General features: G+C 38.4%; 1 protein-coding gene across 6 annotated transcripts in view; it reads left to right on the forward strand.

Moving 5' to 3' along the window:
* The window catches only part of PBRM1 (polybromo 1), a 78,893-nt gene that overhangs the window by 27,192 nt on the left and 24,839 nt on the right, over positions 1-26,862 (forward strand). For 3 of the 6 annotated variants that reach the window (XM_063291888.1, XM_063291891.1, XM_063291889.1), the window contains exons 10-25: positions 1,238-1,330; positions 3,332-3,423; positions 3,658-3,874; positions 4,674-4,815; positions 5,223-5,320; positions 7,520-7,796; positions 12,691-12,796; positions 13,804-14,446; positions 15,317-15,528; positions 17,176-17,361; positions 18,189-18,346; positions 19,084-19,350; positions 19,719-19,864; positions 20,111-20,268; positions 20,779-20,962; positions 23,532-23,742. In XM_063291888.1, coding sequence (XP_063147958.1) covers positions 1,238-1,330; positions 3,332-3,423; positions 3,658-3,874; positions 4,674-4,815; positions 5,223-5,320; positions 7,520-7,796; positions 12,691-12,796; positions 13,804-14,446; positions 15,317-15,528; positions 17,176-17,361; positions 18,189-18,346; positions 19,084-19,350; positions 19,719-19,864; positions 20,111-20,268; positions 20,779-20,962; positions 23,532-23,742 — 3,190 coding nt within the window. Of the gene's footprint in view, positions 1-1,237; positions 1,331-3,331; positions 3,424-3,657; positions 3,875-4,673; positions 4,816-5,222; positions 5,321-7,519; positions 7,797-12,690; positions 12,797-13,803; positions 14,451-15,316; positions 15,529-17,175; positions 17,362-18,188; positions 18,347-19,083; positions 19,351-19,718; positions 19,865-20,110; positions 20,269-20,778; positions 20,963-23,531; positions 23,743-26,862 lie in introns of those variants that run through there. The other 3 variants (XM_063291890.1, XM_063291892.1, XM_063291893.1) reach the window with 2 other exon arrangements.

A 26,862-nucleotide genomic window follows, 5' to 3' on the forward strand; every position in this document is an offset into this window, starting at 1 on the left:
GGTTGAGAAACATTGGTCTATACTACGTAGTCTAAGTTGAGTTTATAAAGTTATATTATAAATGAGATAATGAGGCAAAAAATAAGGATGGGGTGTTTTAGGCGTCAAATTGTTAGAGGACATATTTTAAGTCTTTCTACTTGAGAGTTCATTTTATACTTTTTATTTTTTTCATTGGGAAACAGGAGATTTTGTGAATATGAATTACATATTCATAACCATTTATGTAAAAACATGTTAGAGAAAGCAGGCAGAGCTGAGCATGACTTTGGACCTTTTTCCAGCCCTTTAATTATAGCTGCACCCTGGACGGTGTGACCTGGAGAGAGGAGGGTTGGGGGCTTAGAAGGGAGCAGTAGGCAGTATTTTCAGCCACTGCCTCTTACATAGAGATGCCTTGGGGGAGAGTTTCCTGGAATTTTTTTTTCCACAATTCCCAGCTAGACTTGAGCCATTTTAAAAAATATTTCTTTTGTTAACTTGTCACCTCATATCAAATTTGACCCAGTTCAGATTTTTTAGAGTTGTCCTGCTAGGTTGGAAAGAAAAAGAAATGGTTCTAATAAACCATTTTACCAATGGTTCTGGTTCAATATCTCATTTGATACTGTGTTGTAATAGCTGGAATTTAGTTTTCTTCCTCATTGTTGAACAGACTTGAATACATGAAAAGTTGTTCACTAACATTTATCTTTATGTTTTTATTATGAACTGTGAAATAGCGGGCCTTTGTTACTTCTGTACTGCATAATTTGATTTCAAATTGATTTTCCATGTGGTTTTTAACTGCATCTTTTGCCTTCAATAACTTAGTCCAAAACATCTCAGTGCCAGTTAAGAGTGCTTTTACTTGATATATATTTGCAATTGGATATGTATTTTTTATGGAATTAAAAATAACATAGTATTAGACACTTTTGCTGCTACTGTATAATGGTCTTAAAACTGAGACTACTGTTTTTCCATGTAGTGCTTTGACTCTGAAAACAATTGGATTTACCTCCAATAGGTAGAATAATTTTCACTTTAAAAGTTAGGCCTGTCATTATGCCTAAAATGTGTTGATTTTCCAAGTAATATTCAACCTGATACTTACCTGTTCAGTACAAGAGTACTGAAGAGTCTTTTGAATCTTTCAAAATTTATATAAAGAAACTGAACCTTAATTGTGAATCATCTTGGCTTTTTGGTGGATTTCTTTTTTTCACTTTCTGTGGCTTATTCATTCTCCATCAAGGACTACAAATCTGACTGCAAAGCTGACAAGCCCTTCCTCACAGGGTAAAGGCGGTGTTGTTGATGAAAGAAATTCTGCTAATAAATATTACCGGTGAGTACTTAATACCTAGATGACATTCAATATGTTAATCTTTTCAACAGGCTGGTTTACCCCTCAAATATTAATTGTTAGCTTTATATGTATGTGGAAAAAGGTAAGCATTTATTTAGAAAAGATAAATGGCCACATTTAGTTGCTGGAAATAATACAGCATTGCTTTGTTTTTCTGAAACAATAACCTGAAATAAGTGATACTTCTACCAAGGAAGAATTGATAGAAGCATCATATATTTTAGGCCGCATTTTCCCTTAAATCTCCTGAGTGAACTCACTGTCAAGCAACTCACGAGGGAAGATGCATCTGTACCAGCTTATAGATGCCTTCCAGATATATGGACCAAGTCCCCAAATTCTCATCAGGAGTCATGTAGCTTCAGAACTCCCAAATGCTCCACTTGCTTTGTTTGTTTATTTGTTTAGTTTGCTGGTAGATGGCTGTATTTTTAAACTGTAGTTGAAAAGTGTTCTCTTCTGATTGGCTTGAGAAGCTGTCTTTTTCTTTAGTCTGTGCCATCTGTATGCTGTGGGACTTCCTTGGCAGCAGAAAGGGATGGGGAACATTTGCAATGATCACCTTGGCGAGTTGTGTGGTAGAAAAGGTTATATCAGATTTAAACACAAAACATTTTCCCTGCAAGGGATTGATAATAGTTGTGTGTCCTGAATGTGAAGTGAGCCCAGCTTGATTCTGGCTCAGTCAGTGCAAAGAGCCAATATTGGAGAAATTTGGGGGACTGTAGAACGTCTGTCAGATAGTTTAATTGTCTTGCTGGGCAACTCACTGAAACCAAAAGATAAGAGGACTATGACGCAGTGATGTGGATTATATGTCATAGTTTGAAATTAGGGTTGCTGTGTTCAGTCAGTTAGTTAGATTAACCAATTAAACATTATTTAATTCAATATAGACTCCTGTAATATAATAAATTGTAGGTGGCAGGTAAAAACTACTAACACAGTTCTCCTCTACAATGTATACCAGGTATATTAGACATGAATTATGATAATTCTCTGTTGGTTGGTAAGAATGTCCTGGCTCTCCTTTCCTTTTCCTTATTGTTCAAGAAGAGGGGAGAGTATTGACTAAATCTGATGCATTTACTTTCCCAGTAGAATTCCCTTTCAGTGCCCTTCTTTCCCTACTCAGTCAAAAGTGCACTTTTCTCTCAAAGACAAAAGAAAGATGTCCATATCTGTCCACATATCCACCACTGAGCAATCTGACAATTTCTTTTGCTTCTTTCCTACCCCTCTAGGGAGAAAGTAATTAACCTACACTATAGCTCAGTGTTTCTCAAGGCTGGCTGGGGAATTCTGGGAGTTGAAGTCCACACATCTTAAAGTTGTTTAAAGTTGCCAAGGTTAAGAAACACTGCTATAGCTTGTTGAATTGTTGAACTTTCATTGTACTGAATAGCATGTAATATCAAACACATTCCTTTTCCTTTAAAATAGTATAGCAATAGTGCTTAAGAATACTGCCCCCAAGGCAATTATATTGTTTTGTCACACCTGGCTTTCAAATCCAGCAGAAAAAGGAACTTGACTTAAAATGAAAATGTCTTCATTTTTGCTTGCAAAAGTTGCCACGCTTTGCTCTTGCGACAATCCTGGGTGGTTTCCTCCTTCATTTCCTGAATTTAAATAGACATTTTGGCAACATCATCCACAGATACCAGAAACTCTACAATAAGGCTCCCCCTTTTCCCCTATTATTCATTGCTTATCTTCTGCAATAAGCTTTGCAGTGTGTTAAACCTGCAAGAGGCTTCTTCTGGAGAGGCAAAAGAATCTTGCATTAGCCACTGTAAAGCCCAGCATAGAGACTCTGTGTTTATAATAATAATAATAAAAAATTCACAGCAAGAGCTAACATTCCATTCTACCTATGTTTGCTGTGCCAGTATAGCTAGTATTTTAAATTTAGATGCATATACTCCCATCCTAAGGGATTATTCATTCATTACCTGTCTTTCCTTTAAAAATTTACAGAAACAAAAGAGCTGTCCAAGGCGATCGTTTATCAGCAATAACCATGACGCTGCAATATGGATCAGAAAGTGACGAAGACGCTGTTTTAGCTGGTAGGAATTGAAGAAGTGTTGTTCATATCTGCTAAGAAATAGTATTTACTTTGTTTTCCTTCGAGATTAAAATTTGTATAAAAATATGACATATATACTCAAATGTTATCATCTCAGGAGTGGAAGAGAATTTATTAAAGCCAACTCTCTCTTTGGATCTCTTTAGTCAATTTAGAATATATGAGGGGGAAAAGGAGAAAAATACAGTAACAGCATGCTGTTTGTCATTCTTAGCTGCTGCCCGTTATGAAGAAGGAGAATCTGAAGCTGAAAGCATTACTTCATTTATGGATACTTCCAATCCTCTCTATCAACTTTATGACACAGTTAGAAACTGCCGGAACAACCAGGGTCAACTTATTTCAGAACCCTTTTTTCATTTGCCCTCAAAGAAAAAATATCCTGATTATTATCAACAAATCAAAATGCCTATATCATTGCAGCAGATCAGGTAAACTGGTATTCTGGATTTTTGCATGCTTTGAATTTCTTGTTTTAACAACTGAAAGCAAAAAGAGTTCTTTTACATACTGAACTAAGATACTGTGCCATTACCATAAATGCCAAAATAATTTTATTTATTTTTCTGTGGAGTCTCTGAGCTTGGTTGTTTGATTGTAGACATATCATTACCCAACCAGGTAACATCATCAGAGATCTATCTATCTATCTATCTATCTATCTATCTATCTATCTATCTATCTATCTATCTATCTGTGATTGATTTTTAAACCACCCAACAATCAAGTCCCTAGGTCATATCTAAAATGCCAAAAATCTAAGAGCTACTTAAACATAGATGAAAATTATAAAATCTAAAGTTAAATTCTATTGTAATTTAACATTTGGGCAAAAGTTATTATTTGAAAATAAAATAATGAATGTAATAAACTTTAAAATTATCCAATAGAACTAGACAAAATAATTCCTTACATCATTCATTACTGTCTTTATTCATGTTATAATCAGAATGGGAAATAGTGATATTTAATAACTAGAAGAACAAAGGAGATGATCATTTAAAGTGTGTTCCAAACCTAGTAATATCATATGAAGAATGTTGCTATTAATTTATTTTCTTTTGTGCTTAGGAAATTATTTTGCAAAATGTGTATCTCTTAACCCTCAAGCACAAATTAGAATGTGAGGTTGGGTGAAAAACATTCTGCATCTTAAAATACTAAATTCTGCTTTACAAAAAAGGTAACTGCAATTTTTGCAGCAATGAAAAAAGATTGTCCTTTCTACAGAACGAAACTGAAGAATCACGAATACGAAACCCTCGACCACTTGGAATGCGATTTAAACTTGATGTTTGAAAATGCAAAACGTTACAATGTTCCAAATTCAGCCATTTATAAGAGAGTTTTGAAAATGCAGCAGGTTATGCAGGTAAAACTTCACACTGTGTTTCTGGGGCTTGTATTCAGAGGAGTTAGTATTTGGTTCATTTATCATCTATGCTGGCAGACCCTATTATCTTTTAACATTTATCTTTTTTCTCTAATTAGCAATGGTCCTATGCTGATTAATTGCAACAATGCTAATTGTTTTGCAATAGTATTTTTTTAAACAAAGTTTTCATTTAGTTTGTTGTTCTAGAATGGTTTATTTAGACATGCCCAATATTTAATATTTTCCTATGATGCAAATGAACTAAACATGCTTTATTTGAAACTTTTCCGTGATGCATGATGCTGATGTTTGTATACTTTATAGAACGAATGTAGCTGTTTAATATTCATGCATTCCAGGATATTCAGTGGTGTGAATTGGATCTATGGTTTGTTATCTTTCAGGCAAAGAAGAAAGAGCTAGCTAGAAGAGATGAAATTGAGGATGGTGATAGTATGATATCTTCTGCCACATCAGATGCTGGAAGTTCAAAAAGAAAAAGGTATCTGCTACAATATATATCTGTGTTACAGTTACAGCTAAGAATAGTAGTTTGCTTTAACTTTCAACTACTCTCACCAAACATCTTTATTAGTGATGTCTTTAAGGTAAAAATATGTGTAATTTAATTTTTTGCTGTATCCTGTTAAAATTTTGTGCAATCTTTATTTTTAAAGATGATACACAACCTTCTGAGAAGAGAATGTGTAATTTATACAATTGTGCAAAGTATCAGAAAGAGGTCCTTGGCAAAAACATCCTGGCACAAACAAATCACTTCTCTTAGAAACATTAAAGTAGCCATGTCCTTTGAAAGGCTTGCACAGCTGCTTCAGAAGCTACATCTGCATAATGGTATGTGCACAACCTCTTTGCTGGTAGAAGTATTCTCTGTACACATACATATGCAGACAAACAGGAACAGCTTTCAAAGCAGCCATGAAAGTCTTATAAAAGATTTTCTTTAATTTAAGTTTAAGTTGATTTATGTGGCCACCCATCTCGCAAATGTGACTGGGTGTGGCTAACAACATGTTAAAACAATTAAAATATATATATATTAGTGAAGAACGAAAAAAACCACCAATGGTCACTAAGGATAAACCCAACCAAAACAAGGAGCAGAGACCTCTCAGCGGGCCATCTAACTCCTGACCCCCAGGCCTTGTAGCACATCCAGCACCAAGGACTCCACAGGTCTTCAATGCTTTACGAAAGGCCAGCAGGGTCAGAGCCAATCTGAACTTGGGAGGTATGGTGCGACAGGTGCCATAAGATGACATTCTTTAACTGAAGAGATCTGGAGCATGCCCCTCTGTCAGACTTAATAGGATGGGTAGAAACAACTACAGAGAGGTGATCCCGCAAATAACCCAGTCCTGTGCCATGGAGGGCTTTATAGGTGACAACCAGCACCTTGAGTGCCATGGGGAAGTACACTGGGAGCCAATGTGGCTTGTGGAGCAGAGGTGTAAAATGGGCGTAGCAAGGTGTGCCTATCATTGCCTGTGCTGGTGCATTCTGGACCAGCTGCAGTTTCCAGATGGTCTTCAAGGGCAGCTCTAGGTAGAGTGCATTGCAATAGTCCACTCCGGAGGTGATAATTTGAAAGTAACATAATTCTTCCCAGAAGGGAAGAAATGCAATGTTAAGATTGCTTTTCTGTGTTAATATATCAAAACAACAAGCTTTTTTAAATTAAACCAAGATACTCCTGTTTCTCTGAAAACTGGCTATGTAAATCTAATAAACTATGTCAAGAAAGTCATACATATAAAATTTTGGTAGAAGTTATTAAGCTTGATAAGCCTCTAGTCCTTTCTTTTTTCAGTGGACCTTTTTACTTCATTCATTCATTAGTACTTACATACAGTACATGTCATGAGTGAGGATGGCGAGCAGGGGGCTCCCATCCAGACTGTTAAGCGCATGCGTAGCACTGAGGAATTGGTCAGCCATTCAAAGAGACACAGATCGGGCCCGCCTTAGCCTTTGGGGTTTATATGTTGGGGTTTTTCCCACGCTTCTTCAGTTTGTTAGGATTCTCTGTTATGTAGCAGTAATAAAACACTAGAGACCAGTTCCTTGTCTCAGCGTGGTTCCTGGCTGTTAGGACAGTACATATCTACAGTACATACGTACATACATACTCTGGATAGTGTGCAAACAAAATAGAACCCACACTATTGCTAACCCACATTAAAACATCAGACCACAAACTACGTAATTGCTAGCCACTGAACTGGCTGTCTGACTAATTGCATTCTTGTATTGGAACTTAAATTCTTCTCACTTTAGTAACTTCATTTTTTTGAAGTAGTAGCTGATTTTAGGTTGATGTCTGGTTTTGTCATGAACATACATGATATAACCATATATCATAGGAATTAAGTAAACAATTCAAATATTTTATCAACCACTCAGTTTCCCTTATGGAAACTTTCCCCAAAAGCCCATCACGTTAGAATTGGTAGAATAATAGTAATGGATTTCCATATATAGTTGTTGGAAGGATTATTGTCGTACTCGATATAAAGGGAGTTTTAAATACTTCAAACTTACCTTTGAAAGCTATATCTAGGACATTTTTGTTTGCATAACGATAAAGAGATTTTTACTGAAGAAATCAGCAAATGACGATACTTTTTTGGTTGCATAGATCAAGACTGAGGTAGTCTTTTTTTCTCTTTAAACTGAACAGCAAGAAGAATATCAAGAAACAGCGAATGAAAATCTTATACAATGTTGTTCTTGAAGCACGAGAACCTGGAACAGGCCGAAGGCTATGTGAGCTGTTTATGGTGAAACCTTCCAAAAAAGACTATCCAGATTATTACAAAATTATTTTGGAGCCAATGGATTTAAAAATAATAGAGCACAATATCCGTAGTGACAAGTATGGTGGAGAGGAAGCTATGATAGAAGATATGAGGTTAATGTTTCGAAATGCAAGGCATTATAATGAAGAAGGCTCACAGGTACATCTAAAGGAAAGATATTTTAAGTGTTACCCATATTTCCCTTTGCTTACCATGGAATTTACAATAAGTAAAACCTATTCTGGAGCTTTATTATATGAACTTCACAGGTTTTTTTTTCCACGTGTCACTTGTGCAGGTTTTGTTTGAAGCTGCCTATACCATTTTTAAAAATCTTAACTAACCATGAGGGTTTGGGGGGGGGGGCGGCAAAGGATTGGGCACAAATGGTTGCAATTACTAGGGCTGTTTAGTGCTTTGGAAATAATTCTCAGTCCAGAGAAAACATATGTCTTATTTAAAATAGCAGGCAGGTGCTAACATTCCCATCCCTGTGTACTCCGAGTGTCCTTCTCTTAATTTTTGTGAAGTTGAGCATCTGGAGCAGAGTGAAATAACAAACTCTGATGTCATTAGTTTGTTGTTTATTCGTTTAGTCGCTTCCGACTCTTCGTGACTTCATGGACCAGCCCACGCCAGAGCTTCCTTTCAGTCGTCAGCACCCCCAGCTCCCCCAGGAACGAGTCCGTCACCTCTAGAATATCATCCATCCACCTTGCCCTTGGTCAGCCCCTCTTCCTTTTGCCCTCCACTCTCCCCAGCATCAGCATCTTCTCCAGGGTGTCCTGTCTTCTCATTATGTGGCCAAAGTATTGCAGTTTTGCCTTTAATATCGTTCCCTCAAGTGAGCAGTCTGGCTTTATTTTCTGGAGGATGGACTGGTTTGATCTTCTTGCAGTCCAAGGCACTCTCAGAATTTTCCTCCAACACCACAGTTCCAAAGCATCTATCTTCCTTCTCTCAGCCTTCCTTATGGTCCAGCTCTCGCAGCCATATGTTACTACGGGGAACACCATTGCTTTAACTATGCGGACCTTTGTTGTCAGTGTGATGTCTCTGCTCTTAACTATTTTATCGAGATTTGTCATTGCTCTTCTCCCAAGGATTAAGCGTCTTCTGATTTCCTGACTGCAGTCAGCATCTGCAGTAATCTTCGCACCTAGCAATACAAAGTCTTTCACTGCTTCTACATTTTCTCCCTCTATTTGCCAGTTATCAATCAAGCTGGTTGCCATAATCTTGGTTTTTTTGAGGTTTAGCTGCAAGCCAGCTTTTGCACTTTCTTCTTTCACCTTCATCATAAGGCTCCTCAGTTCCTCTTCGCTTTCAGCCATCAAAGTGGTATCATCTGCATATCTGAGATGGTTAATGTTTCTTCCAGCGATTTTAACTCCAGCCTTGGATTCCTCAAGCCCAGCATGTTGCATGATGTGTTCTGCATACAAGTTGAATAGGTAGGGTGAGAGTATACAGCCCTGCCGTACTCCCTTCCCAATCTTAAACCAGTCCGTTGTTCCGTGGTCTGTTCTTACTGTTGCTACTTGGTCGTTATACAGAGTCTTCAGGAGGCATACAAGATGACTTGGTATCCCCATACCACTAAGAGCTTGCCACAATTTGTTATGGTCCACACAGTCAAAGGCTTTAGAATAGTCAATAAAACAGAAATAGATGTTTTTCTGAAACTCCCTGGCTTTTTCCATTATCCAGTGGATATTGGCAATTTGGTCCCTAGTTCCTCTGCCTTTTCTAAACCCAGCTTGTACATCTGGCAATTCTCGCTCCATGAGTTGCTGAAGTCTACCTTGCAGGATCTTGAGCATTACTTTACTGGAATGTGAAATGAGTGCCACTGTTCGATAGCTTGAACGTTCTTTAGTGTTCCCCTTTTTTGGTATGGGGATATAAGTTGATTTTTTCCAATTGGATGGCCATTCTTGTGTTTTCCAAGTTTGCTGGCATATAGCATGCATTACCTTGACAGCATCATCTCGCAAGATTTTGAACAGTTCAGCTGGGATGCCGTCGTCTCCTGCTGCCTTGTTATTAGCAATGCTTCTTAAGGCCCATTCAACTCACTCTTCAGGATGTCTGGCTCTAGCTCACTGACCACACCGTCAAAGCTATCCCCGATATTGTTATCCTTCCTATACAGGTCTTCTGTATATTCTTGCCACCTTTTCTTGATCTCTTCTTCTTCTGTTAGGTCCTTGCCATCTTTGTTTTTGATCATACCCATTTTTGCCTGGAATTTACCTCAATGTTTCTAATTTTTTGGAAGAGGTCTCTTGTCCTTCCTATTCTATTGTCTTCTTCCACTTCCACACATTGCTTGTTTAAAAATAATTCCTTATCTCTTCTGGCTAACCTCTGGAATTTTGCATTTAATTGGGCATATCTCCCCCTATCACTGTTGCCTTTTGCTTTCCTTCTTTCTTGGGCTACTTCTAGTGTCTCAGCAGACAGCCATTTTGCCTTCTTGGTTTTCTCTTTCTTTGGGATGTATTTTGTTGCCGCCTCCTGAACAATGTTGCAAACTTCTGTCCATAGTTCTTCTGGGACCCTATCTACTAAGTCCAGTCCCTTAAATCTATTCTTCACCTCCACTGCATATTCCTTAGGAATATTGGTGAGCTCATATCTAGCTGATCTGTGGGTCTTCCCTAATCTCTTTAGTCTGATCCTAAATTGTGCAGTAAGAAGTTCGTGATCGGAACTACAGTCAGCTCCAGGTCTTGTTTTTACCGACTGTATAGATGTCCGCCACCTTTGGCTGCAAAGGATGTAGTCAATCTAATTTCAGTGTTGTCCATCTGGGGTAGTCCACGTATAAAGCCGTCTCTTAGGTTTTTGGAAGAGAGTGTTTGTTATGCAGAGTGAGTTGTCTTGGCAAAATTCTATCAGCCTATGTCCTGCTTCGTTTTGTTCTCCCAGGCCATGCTTACCTGTAATTCCAGGTGTCATTTGACTGCCCACCTTAGCATTCCAGTCTCCCATGATGAAAATAACATCTCTTTTAGGCGTGTTGTCCAGTAGGTGCTGCAGATCCTCATAGAACTGATCTACTTCAGCTTCTTCAGCATCTGTGGTTGGGGCGTATATTTGGATCACTGTGATGTTAGATGGCTTGCCCTGAATTCGAATTGAGATCATTCTATCCTTTTTTGGACTGTATCCAAGCACTGCTTTAGCCACTTTACTATTAATTATGAAGGCTACTCCATTTCTTCTGTGGTCCTCTTGTCCACAGTAGTAGATCTGGTGGTCATTTGATGTGAAGTGGCCCATTCCAGTCCATTTCAGTTCACTGACACCCAAAATCTCTATCTTTAATCTTGACATCTCACCAACAACCACATCCAATTTGCCCTGGCTCATAGATCTTACATTCCAGGTTCCAATGGTGTGTTGATCCTTAGAACATCGGATTGCCATTCACCAGCACCATCGGCCGCTAGCCGTCCTTTCGGCTTTGAGCTAGCTGTGTCATCACGTCTGGGGCTAGCTGAACTCATCCTCTGTTCCTCCCCAGTAGCATTTTGACCATCTTCCATCCTGGGGGTCCCATCTTCCGATGGTATACCGACATATCTCTGGTTGTACTGATCCATTTAGTTTTCACGGCAAGAATACTGGGGTGGGTTGCCGTTACCTTCGCCAGGGATTGCATTTAGTCTGACCTCTCTGTCATGACCTTCCCATCTTGGGTGACCCTTCATGGTTTAGCTCATGGCATCATTGAGGTGCTCAAGCTCCAGCACCACGACAAGGTAACGATCCTTTGCTGAAGGATGTCATTAGTATGTCAAGCCAAAGAGTCATTTACTGTACAAAAAAAATTGTACAACTCTGAAAACAAATCACAATGCCATTGTATCATCTAAAAAGGGCAGAGAGGTGTGATATTCTCAGAAGAACCTAAAGGAAAAAAAACATTTTTCTGACTTGTTCAAATAGAAACAAGCTCACTGTCTGCTTTAAACAAGATGCCAACCCATGAGTGGATTCAGGGGCCTTGAGTACGTCTCTCAGAGTCACAGGTAGTCCTGCCCACCTGATATTCCAGCAGTTGATTAGCCACCCTGTGGAAAATGGACTACTTTTTCACTACTGTCATTAAGAGTGGGCTAGTAGGAAAAAGCTTTCTTTGGGGGTATATGAAACTGAACAGTGCAGGCTTGTTTATGTAGATGCACCTGTGAGACAAATGGTGCCTGGAGCTATCCATAATTGATTAGTTGTGACCATTCATAGAAGGAGCCTTCTATTGCAAACAGATTATTGTTTGGCAGTAACCTATAAATCCGTTTATCATGCTGATACCTAAGATAATATATTGCCAGTCAAGCTAGTTGCCACTAATAGTTTTATCTGTATGAATTTTTAAAAGCTATCGCCTTTTAAAAGGCAGATTAATAGCAGATTCTACAGATCATTTAGAATAAAGAAGCTTTTCTTCTCATCTGTCCTGAAGCATTCAGCTTTACAGTACTGAGTTTAGATATTCTAACAAAAGGATTAAGAACAAATCCCTATCTACTTTTTCACAACATATGCAATTTTGTAATAGTTTCTTTAGGATGTGAAGTAACCAGTATTGTGGCATGGAATATAAGAATCTGATAAATAAGATTTTAGAGTGATGGCTATTAAGGTGATAGTTACATCTCACTTAAGAAAAGGCCTTTCACATTATAGTTACTCTTGAAAGATATTCTAACATTTACATTTAGGGGCTAGACTGGGCCTACCTGCTGCCAATTTCTTAGTACAGTATAAAGAATAAGTCTTCAATTCCTAAGCATGTTATAAATGTTTATTATATATTTAAGAGTATCTCAATCCTTTCCCTATCCAAAGTCAAAATGGCTTTTCTCACAGCCTCTTGGCTATTGCCATTCATGCCATTACATGAATATGTAAGCCAATGCTAGCTAATACATTTATATCAGGCTTACATGGTTGAAAGGAATATTTCTGTAAAACCTTGTTGGTTGCTTTATACATTTTGATGATGAATTAATTTTATTTCTGTTATTTTGATGATTAATAGGTTTACAATGATGCTCATATTTTGGAGAAAATTCTTAAAGAAAAGAGGAAAGAGCTGGGACCTCTGCTTGAAGATGATGAGGTTGCTTCCCCTAAATTAAAGTTAAGTAAGTAATGCTGGTGAATTTCCATTTGAATAGTGAATGTTTATAGATAGAAAACTTGTTGAATAGTTGAAATAGGTTGTTTTGAAGTGCAAACTGAATATACTCTAATTTTTGCTTACTTTTTCAGTATAATTGAGAAAGATTCATAAACAAAAATAAATGAGTAATAACATCTGTGTTGTTTGTTAAAAGAGGTATTTTAGAGCACTAGGAACCTAATAGTTTGATTTAAATAAGCTATATATGCTAGATTTCTGGGATATAAGACTTTCTAGCAGCTAACATTAGATTAAGGCAATGGTGGACAATAATCCAACCTTCTAAGATTTCAGATAAATGTTGTCTTCCAGGGACCTACTGCTCCCATTCTCAACCTTGAAAACTTGCAAAATGCCCAAAAAGGGGATAAAAATCAGGCACTTTTGAAATTTTAGAGAAGTATTATAAGTGATATTTATAGAAAAGTAAATTATTATCACAACTGGGTTTTGTTTTAACTGTGTAAAATCATACTTGTCTTAAATAGGGCTATGTGTGAACATTTAATACTGAACATGGCTTTAGTTAGTAATGCAAATTGTTACTGATTCAGAGATAAATGTTAGTGCTGAATTTTATACTTATTGATCAGTGCCATGACCCAGAAGGCTCAGTATGTTTATGAAACATGACTCACACATAGGCTTTAGCCTTACTTTTTTGTGCAGTCCACAAAACCTTACTCAATAGAGAATCTCCGGATGTGCATATAATTATCTGCTAAATCCCTGTGGTGAGGCAGTCTAACAAGTGTGCCTTTTGATTTTGACAAAAGTAATGTGACCATGTAACCCTTGTAGTAGTTTTTCTCCACTACGTTGAATGTCCCATGTTACACTGTGAGAGCATTCAGAGCATACTGAAAAGTATGAAAAGGTCTTACCTAATTAGACCTGCCTGATCAAAAATCCAGTTAGTATTGGAGTAACCAAAATTGCAAATGGCAAAATTCAGTTTTATTTCCCTAGGTAGAAAAACTGGCATCTCTCCTAAAAAATCAAAATATATGACTCCAATGCAACAAAAGCTTAATGAAGTATATGAAGCAGTGAAGAACTACACAGATAAACGAGGTAGAAGACTCAGTGCTATTTTTCTACGACTTCCATCACGGTCAGAGCTTCCTGATTATTATCTGACAATTAAAAAGCCAGTTGATATGGAGAAAATCAGAAGCCACATGATGGCCAACAAATATCAGGATATTGATGCTATGGTTGAAGATTTTGTAATGATGTTTAATAATGCCTGCACTTACAATGAACCAGAATCCTTGATTTACAAAGATGCACTTGTGCTACATAAAGTTTTGCTTGAGACCAGAAGAGATATAGAAGGAGATGAAGATTCTCATGTCCCAAATGTAACTCTGCTGATCCAAGAACTCATACATAACCTTTTTGTCTCTGTAATGAGTCACCAGGATGATGAGGGGAGGTGCTATAGTGACTCTTTAGCTGAAATTCCTGCTGTTGATCCCAGTTTCCCAAACAAACCACCTCTGACTTTTGATATCATACGGAAAAATGTAGAGAATAACCGCTACAGAAGATTGGATTTGTTCCAAGAACATATGTTTGAAGTGCTGGAACGGGCAAGGAGAATGAACCGGTAAGTAAAACTTTATCCGTCTCTCTGGAACCTGAGCTAAATGATGCTGCATCTTGCTGTGACTAGGGCTAAAACAGAGGAAGGCCATTTGCTTTTTAAAACAACACATTTAGATGGGAAATGATTAATTTATAACTGTTGTGAAGAAAACTCTTAATTTTTAAAGCCCCCTGAAGCTTCCTGATTATGATGATTATCATGATGTCTGTTTTCTGTGTAAGCCTTGATTAAAAAGTAGATTTTGTTATTCTGATTGGAATTTTCTTTTAACATTTAGATTACTGTATTATCACTTAAAATAATGCCTATATTTAGTACTAGATCTTCTTCAGTAGTAATATACCCTATTTTAAAAAAAATCTATTTAGATTATTAAGATAAGGAATAATTTATGTTTCTGAACTTGAAAAAGGGTTGCTATATTAAAGTCCACTTTCTTTTTAGTAATGAATTAACTTCTATTTTGCTTTTAGATAAATTGTCTGTTCAGTATCTTCAGAAATATGCCTTAACTACTTGTTTCATAGTATGAAATGTGTTTTAATCTGTCAAAAACAAGATAATAATGGAGAACCATGAGTTTTGAGATGGTATGACTCAATTCAACAACACTATTTCAAGCCAATTAAAACATACTTTAATTCCTAGAATAAGATTCCACGCACTTCTTCCTTGTCATCTTTTTTTCCTTGTCTCCTCACATACCTGTCTTCAGTGCTTATATCTTTGGTTATTAAACTGCCATTTCCCATTACATCTGAAGCAGGACCAGGAAAAAAGCGTGAGATGCAAGTAATACTCTTTATGATGCATTCATGGTTATTACATTTTGTACGTTAGTATTTTACACAGTTGCTCTTTTCCTTAAAGGACGGATTCAGAGATTTATGAGGATGCTGTAGAACTTCAACAGTTCTTTATAAAGATCCGTGATGAACTCTGCAAGAATGGTGAGATCTTGTTATCACCAGCCCTTAGCTACACTACTAAACATCTGCATAATGATGTAGAAAAGGAGAAGAAGGAAAAACTCCCCAAAGAAATGGAAGAGGACAAACTTAAAAGAGAAGAGGAGAAGAGAGGTAATCGTATGGTGTACATTTTGGCACTTCTGTTGACATATAATCATTTAAAAGAAGAGATTGGATAAAGATTGGTTTCTGTTATCAGTATAGTTTACAAGATGGCCGCTATAGAATAAAGAATAATTGATTTATATAACTGTAAAACTAGGGAAATCTTCTTTTTTTAAAAACTGTCTTTATAATTCAGCACTCATGTACCTTCAGATTTAGATACTCAGACAAGATTTCAAAGAAAATATTTTTTAAGTGTGAGGCAAACAGTAGTATGGAATATAGATTATTCTGCAGAAATTCTCAGACTTTTAATACAATTTGAAAGAATGTGATAATTAGTCAGGAAATCAACATCAACATTTTTAGCTGATATTTCACAGTAACAGATTTAAGGCTGGTTGTTTGTCAGCTACTTTGCCTGCAGCATAATAACTCTGCTTCTTCGAACTAGCGTACAGAAGGTAAGAATGGTTTTGTGTCAAACTGATTTCCTGTATAACTTCAAATAGCTTCTCCATATTACCAACTCAAATATCGGTAAGACCACACCCTGACTTAAGGTTAGATTGGAGTTCAAGTTTTCTAAACTGTGTTGGATTTATGTAACATTAGATATGCAAAGAAAGTGAGTAGCAGACAACAGGGAAATAATTGAGTTAAATTTATTCTGGTAAATATAGAATATATTTAGCAGACCATTGATATTTTTGACTGTATTGGCTGGCATTTTGCTTATGCTATTTAGAATGACCAGAGAATATATTGTGGTATAAGTGTTTGCAAAAGCATGCAACTTCCCCTGTTTGCATTGCCAGTACAACAGCACTTTCAGTAAAGATTCCATACCTGCATTCTGGGCTAATTTACTGTATCCCCATGAAAGGAACAGAGAAGCTTAACATGGAAATAATATTTTCATGTTACTGTTTTAATAGTAATATAAGCTGTAAGCCTATATTAAAACTGCACTTCAATCATAGGAAGAAGCATCTATGAGGATTATTAATACTGCCAAGTGGAAAATGCCTTTACTGTGCACCTTCTCCTCACCTTCCCAAAAACTTGGGAAACTTCATCCATTTACAGTCAGTGTATAATTAATTTTATCTGGGAAAAAAATTGCCTCCTGTTTTCTGATAGGGCAAGACCTTAACTTGGTTCATGCATCACATTAGTGAATAAATTGTAGTTGCTTGGATTTACTCAGCATCAAAACCAAATAACCATGTTACGGTTAAGTGTGATGTGTAACTTCCCTTTCATTATATGGAAATTGGAATATTACTTGAGATGGCTACTGTGGTGGTAAGTGGTGGATATGGATCCAGCACTTAACTCCCACTTGACCATGGAGCTCACTGGATGGTTTTGAGTCAATCACTGTCCCTTAGTCCAACCTACCTCATAAAGTTGTTATTTGGATAAAATGAGAGGAGACCTCCCATGTGCATGAGTTTGTGGGGATAAAGTAGGATATAAATATACTAAATAAATAAAAATAAATTTGTGTTGGTAAAGCTGTTCAAGAAGGCTATCTGGCACTACTGTACAGAGCAAAGGCAGCACGCAAAGTATTACCAAGTAAAGATTCCTGTGAGCCCTTAAACTGAGTAGAAATAATTTCCCGTGCTTTCTTGTATGTTGAATAAGAAGCTGAAAAGAGTGAAGATTCTTCTGGAGGATCAGGACTGTCTAATTTACACAGAACATACAGCCAAGATTGCAGCTTTAAAAACAGCATGTATCATGTTGGAGATTATGTATATGTTGAACCTGCAGAAGCTAATTTGCAACCTCATATAGTCTGCATAGAACGACTGTGGGAAGATTCAAATGGTAAGGAATGTTATGTTTTGTAAAACTTTTTAAAGATTTTTAAAAAATATACGTATACTTTGATTTCAGAAAGATACTAAAATGTAATGGTAGAGGAACTAGGACAGCAGATCCCATCAGTAATCTTATAATTTGAATATTTGGCAGTATTCAGATTAGTGTTAACATGATACAAAGTTCCTTATGTGATTGTTAAAACACTGTCATGAAGTTTCCCTAATAGATTGATACATTTTGAAATAATTTAGTACAAGAAAGTATTGGCTGGGCTTGGGCTGATCCTTCACTTTCTATTTCTATGGAGTGGTTTAGAGAGAATCTCTACCTGAATTCATTTGATACTCCCCTTTTGGCATGGAGAGGAAATTGTTATTTGTCACATTGTGTATGATTGCACAATTGATATAAGTACCTGTTGTCTATCCTATAGCATCACTGATAAACAGCAACCTCCTTTATTGCTTTTGCTCCTTCACTGGGAACTTACTATTAATTCATTCTTAAACTTAAATATAGTTAAGTATTTCTTTCAAGGTGGGTGCAGGCCTCAAAAGTTGGCTGCTTTCCTTCAAACCATCCAAGTATTTTGTGTATATTAATTCTGAAGATAAAAGACATAAAATGATCTACGTCATTGGCTAGGTACCTTCTGTGCAAGGCTTCAGGCAGCAGCTTGTCTGTGGGATGGGCAGCCATATAAATATGATGAAATAAATAAACCAGAAGAACAATATAATTCTCTAATATAAAGTGGCCTTAATATTATTATGGTAGTTTTGTACCATAACTTTATCATCTGTGAGTGCTAAACTCTATCTTGTTTTTAGGGGAAAAATGGTTGTACGGCTGCTGGTTTTATCGACCAAATGAAACATTCCATCTTGCTACCAGAAAATTTTTGGAGAAGGAGGTGTTTAAAAGCGATTATTACAACAAAGTTACAGTGAGCAAAATTCTAGGGAAATGTGTGGTCATGTTTGTTAAGGTGAGAAGAATCTAAATGAACTCTTACATTAATACTGATTTTCTGCTTGCCCCTGGCATTTAGAAATAGAACAGCTGGGGAAACTGTGCCCCATAGTTGTTGCTGAATTACAACTCCTGCTAGCATGGCAGTGGTAAAAAACGCTGGGGTTATTTAGCAATATCTGGAGAGTCAGTTTCTCCCTCATTTGTGGTTTACAGTAGGAGGTAAATTGTAAATGGTGTATAATTTACAACAGTTTACACAAGCTATCAGGACATAAGATGGTTTATTTGAAGGAAAATAGAGGAAGAAAGAGGAAAATGGGCATTAGCTCGAGATAGGGGATTGTTGATGTGAGGTTCAAAAATTCCCCTTGCATTAGGATGGATTTTTTATAAGGGGAGGAAGAGAAAAAGGCCACTTCTGTCTTCTGAGTTTCTAGAATTTAGCCTTATCCCATGATATAACTAAAACATTCAGGTTTGGAGTTGATAACCTTCTAATACTGTAGTACTGGATTATGCATACTTCAAGGGAAGGCCAAAGCTCAGGGATAGGACAGGATAGAATCGGGGGAGAAAATCCTTCCCCATTTCTTGGAACTCAATGCTTCTGTCACCTTGAGAGACCTGAATAGCAAAAAAAACAACAGATCAATTACTATGATTTTATAGCGTTTCAGTGAAGTGATGGTTTTCTACTGTACGCATGTCTCTGTGTATTGCCCTGATTTTCATTTTTTTTCTATATTACAGGAATATTTTAAGCTATGTCCAGAAAACTTCAGAGATGAAGATGTCTATGTTTGTGAATCACGTTATTCTGCAAAAACAAAGTCTTTTAAGAAGATTAAATTGTGGACTATGCCAATTAGTTCTGTACGATTTGTCCCTCGAGAAGTGCCCTTACCTGTGGTTCGTGTTGCCTCAGTGTTTGCTAATACAGACAAAATTGATGAAGAAAAACATACTGAAACATCAGAGGATAACAGAATTGGAGACAATGTTCTTAGTCTTGAAAAGGTACTCATTTTATAGGAATTATTAAAATGGAAATGTGAATGTCTTAAATTTTGTATTCCTGTCTGCATAGGTGCAATTTAATAACTGTTAATTACGTTAAAAACTGCTTCTGTTTATTCGGAGACAGACAATTCTGACTTTTTGATAGATTTCACATACAACTGGATTATTTCAATATTTTCAGAGGCAAAACCCCCTATCTGTGTAGAGATAAATGAAAAACTTTACATATGTTCGGCCTCTCTATGGACATGAGTGATCCTGCATACAAATTGCTTCTGGATGGAACTGAGGATCTCCCATACCCTATTATTCTTTAGTTTCAATTGCATTACTTTTCCTGGTTCATAAATGTTTGTGTATTTCAGGATAAAGAAGATGTTCCAGTAGAAATGTCAAATGGAGAACCTGGCTGTCACTACTATGAACAGCTTTGTTACAATGATATGTGGTTAAAGGTTGGAGATTGTGTCTTCATAAAATCGCATGGTTTAGTCCGACCAAGGGTTGGCAGGTACAACTTTAAAAAAAAGCTGTATGAATGTGGGTTGCAGAAGGTACAGAACCAAAAATGAATAAAACTGTCATGTAGCTCATTAATATCATCCTGGAGAAGGTCTATCTATGTGGTTGGTAAGAGTCAACACTGACCTGATAGCATAGTCAATCAATCAATACATTAATTGAAGGGAAATGTTAAAATTGAATTTGGAACTTGTTTTGGAATACTTTGCAGCAGTGATTTTTCTGTCTTTTTCAGAATAGAAAAGATGTGGGTTAGAGATGGAGCTGCCTATTTCTTTGGTCCAATCTTTATACACCCAGAAGAAACTGAACATGAGCCAACTAAAATGTTCTATAAGAAGGAAGTATTTTTGAGTAACTTGGAAGAGACTTGTCCTATGACATGCATTCTGGGTAACTGAATAGTAAAATAACTTTTTCTACTGTGTTTCAAATTGTACAGTTGAAAAAATTAGGTTTTGTCATTTACTTGGATTAATAAAATTGCTACAAAATAAAGTTTTATAATAAAACACTTTTTTAAAAAAAATAAGTTGTTTCAGTTCACTGGAACTAGCTAATAAGAAAGAAGAAATGGACTCTGAAAATCATCAGGCTCTTTTCTAGAGAAGTAACTTTTTGGAATACTGGGCAGCAGATAGAGTTCTGTGTCTGCATTAAGGGTGTTTATTTGTTATCTGTTGAACTAATGATGGTGTCAATGCACATAGGAGCTACTTGTCACATTAGTAACCAGTAGGTGTACACAGCAATGTGACGTTAGTTGCAGTAGGGCTTACGAGTGCAACTAAGGACCATGTTTGCCACAAACTTTTTGATATTTCAGAATTTTCAGACATATTACAAATTTTATGCTATACATATTAATGAAGAAAATAAGCTATTTCTTACTCTCTCTTTCAGGAAAGTGTGCTGTGCTGTCTTTCAAAGACTTCCTTTCCTGTAGACCAACTGAAATTCATGAAAATGATGTTCTCCTCTGTGAAAGTCGCTATAATGAAAGTGACAAACAGATGAAAAAATTTAAGGGACTAAAAAGATTTTCTTTGTCTGCTAAGGTAGTAGATGATGAAATTTACTATTTTAGGTAAAGTATGCTTTAATTTTTTAAAATAAAAAAGTTACAGAACTTAATTTGATCTTATAACAGGGAAGAATATCTGGTCCCAGATCTGTGGAAATTGTAGAAATACTGTGGTTGTCAGTGTTGAAGATGACTTAGAGATCCAGCAGGACAATAATGTTTCCATTCCTTCCCATCAGATCACACCAAAAGACATTGATGAGACCAACCAGTGCAGTTTCTGTTCCATACCCAGGCCTGAATACTGATTGCTGTGGATCACAATAATCTCCTTCTTCCAGAGTTCTGGAAGTAATTGTTCCTTCTCCACTTTCTCAATAACCAAAAGGGGAAGTTGAACATAGGAGAATAAGTTCCTATTTGTGTTGGATCCAAGTCAGGCCTCTTAAAAAGGGGTAGACCAGTATTACTTTCAAAGTTACTGGAAATTTCCCCTCCCTCAAGTGAATTGACTATTGCCTGGAACCAAGTTCCTATCTCGCCTCTGGGTCCCTTACCCAACTAAGAATTGCAGAGGTCTAGTCCACACGTGGAATTAATGCCACAAAGGACCTGTCTACTTCCTGGAGATCCACAGGCTCAAAAGCCTCCCATCCTGCTTCCAACTCAGAGCAAATACAAGGGATTTTATTCACAAAATGATTAGTCAAATGATTGCAACTTGCACTAACTGGATTTTCCAACCTGTCCTTCCCTAATTGCTCTGGATCGCTGGACACATTTAGTAGATGCAGTAAAGACATAGAAGGAATTAAACTTTGCTGCCCTTATCACCACAGAGTAGGATAGAAGTTTTACTGATACCCATGTCTAATCAAACTCACTTCTCATCCTCTGCCATATTCTTTACAATTATCTTTTTCTCTGTATACACATTATAATATTGTGTAATGTATATGTAGAGAAAAAGATAGTTGTAAAGAATAAATCAAACAGGACAAGAAACAATTAAAATTAAAACGGGGAAAGAAAAGGCAGAGTGATTTTGATGGAAATTTTTAAAAAATGTTTTGGAACTAGGTCAAGAAAAGTAAATTGGAGGCCTCAAGGAGAACGAATAGAATTTATTTTTTTATTTCTTCTATTTTGTTTAGACAATTTATATAGTTAGCCTCTCAAAAATAACTCTTTGAGTAAAACAAATTCCACCAATCTAACAGTCAAAACAATTCTGGATGGATTCACAAATCCTCCTGACCAGATGCCTAAGAAGGAAAACTGGGCCTTCAAACTTTTACAAAAGGCAGCAGTGTTGGGTCCATCCAGATTTCAGGGGGAATGCTACTCCATAGGGCAGGTACAGTGACAGAGAAGGCACATCTCCTGGGTCCCATAAAATGACGTTTTTTAAGAGGTGGGACCTGAACCATGCTTATCGTGTCACAACTTTTTAGATGCAGAAGCTACAGAGCAATTACTTGTGTTTGACAGTATTATGATTGAAAGGATACAACAGATGATAATGAGCAAAATTTGGGAAGTGCAGTATGTCAGGCAGAGGATGTGCAGGACCCAGATTTCTTTGCTCTTCATCAGATAAGAAATGCATGACAGTGAGAAAGTATATTCTATGTTAATTGATTTAGAGACCACGTAAGGTAAAGTGAGTAAGTTTGAATTACGGAATATGTTGTGCAGGTAAGGAGTTGAAGTTTGGTTGTGATATGGTGGAATTAAAGCTAATGAGAACAATTAGAATCAATGGTTCGGCACTGAGCAGGGAATAAGACAAGAATGTGTGTTGTCCCCTTGGTTATTTAGAGTATTTATGGATAAAAGTATAAGAAATGCTTCTGGTATCATTAGAGGTATATTGGTTGAAGACATGAATGACATATACTTTATAGGTAGACAGTGTCCAAATGATTTGCAGCAAATGTTAAGGTGTATGGTGCAGTGACTCATATGGATCTGAAAATTAATGTAAGGTCATCACATTTTACAGGAAAAATAATCAACGATTATAAGGTTTACATAAATGTTGAATAACTAGAGCAAGATGAATTTATGTACCTTGGTGCAGTGTTTATTAAAGATGGGGAAATGGATGGATAAATTTTAATATGTGCAAATAGTGGTAGAAAAGTAGCGGTGGTATGTAGTCTGTTGTGAGGAATTAATGTTTGTTGAAAGAAACATTAAATGGTTATGTGTAAGCGTGCTTCTGCCCACTTTTTTATATGGAAGTGACAGTTGGGTACGTCAGGAGAAACATAAAAGTAAGTTGAATGCAGGAGGAGTGGGGTACTTTAGAAGTTTGTGTGTTAAACAAGAAGAGATAGGGTTAAAAATGAGTGGATCTTGAATGAATGTGGACTGAATATAAAAATGAGTGATCACAAAGAACAAAGGCAGTATGTGAAGCGGCATATATGGATGTGGTTGAAGCAAAGATGGTTTTCAAGGACAGAAAGGTGTGAGGAGTAGCGGAAGTTATTGATGTAACCTGGGCTTAGCTGTTTCCCTGACCTGACACCTTTCATTTGTTTGGCTTACTATTTATCACGACTTTCTGTGTTCTAATGAAGAGAAATACTGTGTTCAGTAAATACATACTTTTTTCCTTTTGTAGGAAACCCATTATTCCACAGAAGGAGCCATCTCCACTTTTAGAGAAAAAAATTCAGCAGCTAGAAGCAAAATTTGCTGAGTTAGAAGGTGGAGAAGAAGATATTGAAGAGCTTGGGGAAGAGGAGGGTGAAGTCACAGAAGCACCGACAATACCTCAACTGCAGACTCCACTCTCCAGTGAACTGGATATAATGCCATATACTCCACCACAGGTAATATGACCTACCAGATCATATTGGTGAAAGGAAGATACCTTTGAAAACTGTGTAATAGCATAAGTATACATGAGTGATTAGGTAAAGGTAAAGGTTTCCCTTGACGTAAAGTCCAGTCGTGTCCGACTCTAGGGGGCGGTGCTCATCTCCGTTTCTAAGCCTTGGAGCCGGCGTTGTCCCTAAGGACCCGTCCGTGGTCATGTGGCCGGCATGACTCACGGAACGCCGTTACCTTCCCGCCGAAGCGGTACCAATTAATCTACTCACATTTGCATGTTTTCGAACTGCTTGGTGTGCAGGAGCTGGGACGAGCAACGGGAGCTCACCCCGCCGCGCGGTTTTGAACCGCCGACCTTCCGATCGGCAGCTCAGCGGTTTAACCCGCAGCACCACCGCGTCCCTTAATTAATCACATGAGTGATTAATATTCATTTAAATGTATATGGCCACCCATGTCATATGCATGACCCTGGGTGGCTAAAGTTAAAATCCAAATAAAAACATAATTTAAAAAACTGAGTTTAAAACAACAGAGATAACATAAAATAGTTTAGCACAACCATGGCCAAGAAATAGGCTCACCCATACTATCAGGGCTTCAGGTTTGATGGCAAAGGCAGGTTTTCAATGCCTCGTGGAAGGCCAGCAGGGTTGGGACAAATCTAATTTCTGGTGGAATGATGTTTCAGACGGTGGGTGCCACAGCAGGAAAGGCTCTCTTCCTGGGCCCTGCCAGATGACACTTGTGGACAGAACTCAGAACATACCTCTCCTGCCAGATCTCACAGGATGGGCAGACACCACTGGGAGAAACCTTCAACAACAGTCATTATTGAATCCAAACAGTCATTTAGACTTGAGAAAATGTAGACTCGTGGTACTGTGAAACTGTAATGAATGCCTATTCCAGAAATTTTTTCAGGGTCCATTTCAATGCCTTTGTCAGACACTCAGTAGCCAAGGTAATCAAGTCGCGTTTTGTGGAATTCACATTTAGAAAGTTTTGCATAGAGTTTTGCCTCCCGAAGCTTGCTCAACACCTGTTTCAGAAGGCGCTCGTGCTCCTCCACAGTGTCAGTGTAAATGAGAACATTGTCTAAATAAACCAGGACCCCCTTAAACAAATGATCATGTAACACCTCATTAATCAATTGCATGAAAACACAGCCAACCCAAATGGTAGGACTTTGTACTGAAATGACCCCAATGGGCAATTGAAAGCCATTTTCCACTCGTTGCCAGCTCTTATGCGAATGCGAAAATACGCTTCGCAAAGGTTGAGCTTGGAGAAAATTTTCCCCGTTGACAAATGGGCTAACATGTCTTTCATGAGAGGCAGAGGATATTTGTTGCAAACCGAGACAGAATTTAACCCGTGACAGTCCGTACAAAGCCAAAGCGTGCCATCCTTTTCGCGGAAAAGCACAGGGGCCCCCACCAGAGAATTTGCAGTTTCAATAAAGCCCCTTGACAGATTCTTGTCAATAAAGTCTCGCAATGTGGCAAGCTCCTTCTGGGTCATCGGATAGATTTTTGGCTTGGGCAATTGAGCGTTGGGAACCAGCTCTATAGCACAGTCAGTTTTTCAATGGGGGGGTAGCTGGTCTGCTTCCACTTCCCCAAAGACGTCAGCAAAGTCCCAGTACAGGTCGGGCAAGCCCTCCAGGTGTGGTGAGCTAGGGCGTGGCGTGGCGATCGCAGCCCTCCCTACCCCCACACCTAAAGATTTCTCCGGTGTAGGAGCTTGGTAAAAGCCATCCTCAAAAGTAACAGCCCGGTGCACCCAATTTATGTATGGGCTGCGCCAAGTCAACCAGGGGATTCCCAAAATCACCATGGGATTGCCAGCCGGGGCCACAATGAATTTTAAAGCCTCCCTGTGGCTGCCCATTTGCATCGCCACAGTTCCAGTGAAATGAGTTGCTGGTCCCCCACCCGCCGTTGACCCGTCTAATTGGGTGAAAACCAAGGGCTGCCGGAGCGGAAAGCTAGGCAAATCCAGCACAGCAACCAGGTCAGGGTGGATGAGACACCTAGAACACCCTGAGTCGACGAGAGCCCATAATTCCGTAGTTCTAGTGCGGGAGCCCAGCTTCACTTTCACTGCTAAAATGGGGCAGTCAGCACTCACCATCTCGTCCTTGCGCCCATCTTCCTCCACCTGCCTACAGGTGCTGTTTAAGGCAGGTGGCTGGCGTTTCCTGCCGGTTGCTCAGAGGCAGTTTGCGCCTCTCCGGAGAAGTAGATCTCCTCTTCCTCATCCGCAGCCCCCTTGGCCGCTGTCATCCGTCGCGAGGGGGGTGGTGATTTGGTTGGTACTTTTGGCGCTCAGTCCCCAGCTTTGGTCTTCGGGCAGTCTGCAGCTTGATGTCCGCCCTTCCCACACTGGATACACTGGCCACACGTGTAACGACGCTGTCTCTCTTCGTCCCACGTTCGGTAGCCCGATGGGGCAGCAGTTGCCCCTGGTCAGGGTCCTCGCATCGCGGCCGGTGGTCTTTCGTGCCTCCTGGCTTGCATGTAGGTGCGCTAGGCATGCTCTGCCTTCCCGGCCAGACAGATCCAATCATATAGTGATTCTGGGTCGTCTCTGCCCAGCGCCCATTTTAAGACGTCCTGATTGAGCCCATCCTTAAACCTATCTACCAAGTTTGATTGAGACCACTCGGGGACTTTGCCCGCTAAGGCTTTAAATTCCAGGGCATAGTCAGCCACTGACCCGGGACCCTGGATGAGATCCTTCAGCGCCTCTTTAGCCCTTGCCTTGGCCAGAGGATCTTCAAAATACAGCTTTAAAGCTAGCAAAAAGTCCTCAAAAGACTCGAGTTCAGGGGCGTTAGCCTCTGTCAGTTGGACATACCAATCCGCCGCTCTGCCCTTTAGCTTGGTGGCTACCGCCGTTATCTTAGCCTTCTCGGAAGGGAAGCAGGGTTCAAATTGCTCCATGTAGCTCTTTGCATTTGTGAGGAAAAACGACAGCTTGGCGGGATCTCCATCAAATTTAACAGGAAAGTCCTTCGCTACCCCTCCTGCTGGTACGGAGCCGGCGGTGGGTCGGACGGGGGGATCCCAGGTTACGGTAGTGGTCCCTCTTCGGGGCGGAGATGCATCCCGAAG

Source organism: Candoia aspera, chromosome 2, assembly GCF_035149785.1.
Source record: "Candoia aspera isolate rCanAsp1 chromosome 2, rCanAsp1.hap2, whole genome shotgun sequence".
Taxonomy (NCBI): Eukaryota; Metazoa; Chordata; class Lepidosauria; order Squamata; family Boidae; genus Candoia; species Candoia aspera.